At 38.4% G+C, this 4,868-nt stretch overlaps 1 protein-coding gene across 1 annotated transcript in view; it reads left to right on the top strand.

The window, feature by feature from the left end:
* The window catches only part of LOC106883653 (uncharacterized), a 132,002-nt gene that overhangs the window by 67,316 nt on the left and 59,818 nt on the right, over positions 1 to 4,868 (top strand). The window contains exon 2 of the mRNA XM_052971436.1: positions 1,395 to 1,590. Coding sequence (XP_052827396.1) covers positions 1,395 to 1,590 — 196 coding nt within the window. The remainder of the gene's footprint in view (positions 1 to 1,394; positions 1,591 to 4,868) is intronic.

The raw sequence follows: 4,868 nt of genomic DNA, 5'->3' as shown, positions 1-4,868 counted from the left end.
ATATATATATATATATATATATAAATCATCTCTCCCTGTAATTCGACCCTCAGCATAGGAGTCTGACACGAGAATGAAGCAAACGTCCCAGCCACATTGTAATGACGACCGAGTTACTCATTTAATAAATATATAATTACTTTGATGAGGATGACGTCATCGCCAGTACACTGCCTCCACCACTGCCACTACCACTGTAGGCCATTACTGACAGCACTACATCTGAGATTAAAAACTAAGAATTACTTTCACTACCACTCTAAGCGAAATTACAACCACCAACTACCACCTTTACTAATACTACTACCAGTACCACCGCTAGTGGGACATGGTGCTTGATCTCTTAGCAAATAGAGAGTCATAGGCGCAGGCGTGGCTGTGAGGTTAAGAAGCTTGTATCCCAACCACGTGATGTTCTGGGTTCGGTCCCACCTTGCACCACCTAGGCCAAATGTCTTCTGTTATAGCCCCTGGTCGACCAAAAGCATGTATGTATGTATGTATGTATGTGTATATATATGTATATATATATATATATATATATATATTGATAGAAATGGCAAGACAACAAAAGAAGGAAAGAGACCTTGATATTATGTAAATATAGGAATTTTACTGGAAATATAATATCTGACAATTATTCGGTAGCCATGATAAAACTCCGAGTTACGGATGTAGCGGGCGGAAACTCACGCCAGCATCTCTTCAGTTATCGGGCCATCGAAAAAAATGCCATGAATTTAGGCATGTGGCGGGGTCTAAGCTGCTTTTCCAGATGAGCCATCTTTCCATATCACAAAACTGGCCCGATAACTAAAGAGATACCGGCGTGGGTTTCCGCTCCGACATCCGAAACTCGGAGTTTTATCATGGCTACCGAATAATTGTCACATATTATATTTCCAGATGTATATATCCTAAACGATTAGGTGAAAAGCGCTTTATTTAATATGTGACATTAATAAAAATCTGTAAATGTACAAACATCCAGATTTCTGAGCACCTTAATTTTTATATATATATATATTTATATATATATATATATATATATATATACATATATATATGCAAAGGTATGAGGAACATAGTATCCAGAAGATCCAAGATAGCAGGTAACGCAATGTGTTGTCTATTCTGTATTTTTTGGGAGTTTGTTCTTAGTGCTTGCTCTTAGGCAGCACAGATCAGAACTTCCGCTTCCGGTTTTAAATCACTTTTAGTCATGCCCAGCCATCTTTTTTCTCTGTCTACCTCATCTTCAACATCCCTATGAAATTGACCACGCATTCTTTTCTTTTTCTTTTCTTTCTTTTCTATTATTCATGAAGAGTAAAATATCCTATTAACCTTGTCTTGGTTCCCTGATTCATTTGTTATTTTAATTTATTTTCCAGAACCCATCATCATTATTCACCGTCTAAAACCTAATGAAAGTGTCCTCGTTGTAAGTCCGTTGTTTCTTCACTCGTTGGCCAGCTGTAAATTTTCCTACGGCGGTCTAATTCAAAACGTTAATATCACATTGGTCATTGAGAATGAATCGAACACGGTTATCGAAGAAATGGACCGAGTATCTCTTACACATGGAGAGTAAGTATTGATTCATTCATTATTTTAATGGCTGAGTAACTGGTTTAATACTTTATTGAGTGATTGATTGATTGATTGATTGATTGATTGATTGATTCAGTGAACTGACTCAGTATTTTTTAATGGTTTAGTTAGAAGACGAAGGGAAGTACTACTGACTCATTCCAGCTTCCATCGCTGTTGACGTAAACGGCGGAAGCTGTTCCCTGACCGGAAATGCAGTCCCGAAGGCTTGCAACAAACTGGACTCCATTGAAGACACACAAGAGCCAGATGATAATATTAAGCGGAGTGAAGGCGGCGAGCTGGCAGAATCGTTATAGCGCCAGGCAAAATACCTGCCGGTATTTCGTCCGTCCTGAGTTCAAATACCACCAAGGTCGAATTTGCCTTTCATCATTTGGGGTCGATAACCTAGGTTCCAGTTGAGCACTGGGGTCGATGCAATTGACTCATCCCCTCCTCCGAAACTGCTGGCCTTGTGTCAAAATTTCAAACCAATATTCAACAGATTTGCCTATTAAGTTTACTACATCAGAATTGATTCACCGACTGGCCGGCTGGCTGGCTGGTTGCTTGGCTGGCTGGCTAATTAGTTGTTAAACTAATTAATTAAAGAACGGTGGATTGAATTTATTGCGGTATTTATTCCAACTTTGTGCTTTCTGAGTTCGAACCCTAACGAGGTCGACTTTATAAATATTCTGGAGTGTGATGATCGTCAAGCCACATTGTCTCGGCTGCGTTCTGGTTGTTTGTGCAAGGGATAAAGTGCCTTGTTGTTTTTAGCTATAGACCTTTACTTTGCGAGTTCAAATCTCACTAAAGTCAGCTTCACTTTACAAACATCTACGATCGAAAACATAAACTAAGTCACAGCAACATAAGCAAACCAACGCCGGTTATGAAGTTGTGTGATGGATAAATAGAAACGCATACACACGCACACGAATATAAGCGACGGGCTTCCATACAGTTTCCGTCTACTACATTCATTCACAAGGCATGAGTTAGCCAGGTGCTATAGTAGATAAGTACTTGTCCAAGGTGTTGCGCTGTAGGATTGAAGCGAAAACACATAACTGCGAAACAAGGCGTTCAACCGCAGAACCAAACCAACTCCGCTACACGTCTGAGCCCGATCTGTCAGATATAATCATATGATTACGTATAGATTGGACTGTTTATACATGTACACATGTATGTATATATATGTGTATATATATATATATATATATATATATATATATATATATATATATATATATATATATATACACACACATACATAGAGTTACATAGGTACGTATATGTATACATATACACCCATCAACATGTATACACATTTATATATAAATAACTTGCATCTGTGATCTTTCTTTATTGCCTATATGTATGTATGCATGTGTGTGCGTGTGTGTGTGTGTGTGTGTGTGTGTGTGTGTGTGTGTGTGTGTCTAGTAAACTTGAAAATAATAAAAGCACAAAGAAAGGAAACTTCGATGACTAAAGCGAAACCATATAACATCCGGAGTGAAGTAATATCTGAAAATACGTAAATGCGGCGAAAAAAAGAAATATCAATGTGATATTTTTATTTGTTGAAAATGCCACTATTTAAATAGTGAAGCTTTACGTGTCAAGCTTGGGGCAATGAATCATAGAATCGTAATGGTAGAATCGTTATGTCTGTCTAGAAATAATTCCGTAAGTCCTGATTCTGTAGTTTTTGTATTTTCCAGATTCTGTTGTAGCTCCGTCCTACTTGAGCTCTCTTACGCAAGTTAGCTGCTAGGACGACGCACAGGGCCATGGCAAGATCCATGCTAGGAATATAATTATGAGAGCATATTCGAAATAAGAGAATTCGGGAACGGAGCGGAGTGAAGGATGGAATCGCAGAGAACCGAAAGCACAAGTTCCGTTAGGCCAGACATATCGCAGGTTTCACAGACAATAGGCGGACCCGCTCAGTCGCCGAGTGCTATCTAAGAGATCGTCCAAAGGAAAGGCAAAGGGGCCGATACAGTTTGGCACCAGTGGCATCGCAACTCATTTCTACAGCAGAGTGAACTGGAGCAACGTGAAATAAAGTCTTGCTCAAGAACACAACACACAGCTCGGTCCGAGAATCGAACTCACTACCTCATGATTGTGAGCCCGACCCTCTAACCATGGAGCCGTTAAACAACAACAATAACCAATATAAGGCTCTCTACATGGTTACTTGTTCTGTTAGAAATAGCAGTCAAATCTTCCTGGCTCACATCCAGTTGTCTTAATGAAAAGATTCGCTGGATTATGTTGTCCTACACACACCCTAATGAGACGTGATGGCCACGGTGGTAATATCTTTCACCATTGATTTGCTTGATCCTGGTTGATCTGAAGTTAAATAATAACAACAACAACAACAATAACAACGACAACAGTAACCAATAGAGGGGGGGTCTTTAATGATCGCCTGGTCTGTTAGAAATAGCAGCTAAATCTTCCCACGCTCCACTATCTTGAATAAGAAAGAGATAGTACTTTGAATACTGTTGTCTTTCACACTTTATTGAGACGGTATGGTCACGGTTGGAATACTTTTGACCATAGACCTACCTGAGTGTGGTTGATCAGCTAAACAGCAACAACATCGATAACAACCAATTCTAAAACCACAAAACTTCGAAATTTTAAAAGTATTCTAAGAACTTTCAGCATTTTTTTCGTTAAATTCTTCTCTTCACTTTTGAATAAAGCAACATGTCTCTTATGTGTTCCATGGAAATAATGTTTGTCCATTTTTGGTAAATTAAATTTGTAAAAGCCAGGTGCTAAAGGTGAAAAGTTTCCTAGGAACAATGTTTAGAATTTGACCTGGAATTCTGTTTCATTGCAAAAGATAATTCTGTGTCTGAGTTTCGTATTTTTTGGTAGGCTTATTCGCGTATGTTTACGTGTATATATGCATGTGTAGATAGATAGATAGATAGATAGATAGATAGATAGATAGATAGATAGATAGATAGATAGATAGATAGATATACCATTCGCACCGAAAGCCTCTCTCTATATATATATTTACGTATATGTGTATATGTGTATGTGTGTGTGTATACATATCCATATGCACGCATGTATATGTATAGGCACATGACTATATTTATGTGTGTGTGTGTGTGTGTTGGTGCATATGTATGCACATATATAGCCACGTGAAAATATATATATGTGCTTGTACGTATGTATATGCACATGTATATCTGTATACGGTTTGTGTGCAAGTGCGT

This window comes from Octopus bimaculoides, chromosome 11 (genome assembly GCF_001194135.2).
Source record: "Octopus bimaculoides isolate UCB-OBI-ISO-001 chromosome 11, ASM119413v2, whole genome shotgun sequence".
NCBI classification, from domain to species: Eukaryota; Metazoa; Mollusca; class Cephalopoda; order Octopoda; family Octopodidae; genus Octopus; species Octopus bimaculoides.
Note: the sequence above shows the minus strand (reverse complement) of the source record. Positions and strands in the feature narration are given on the sequence as shown.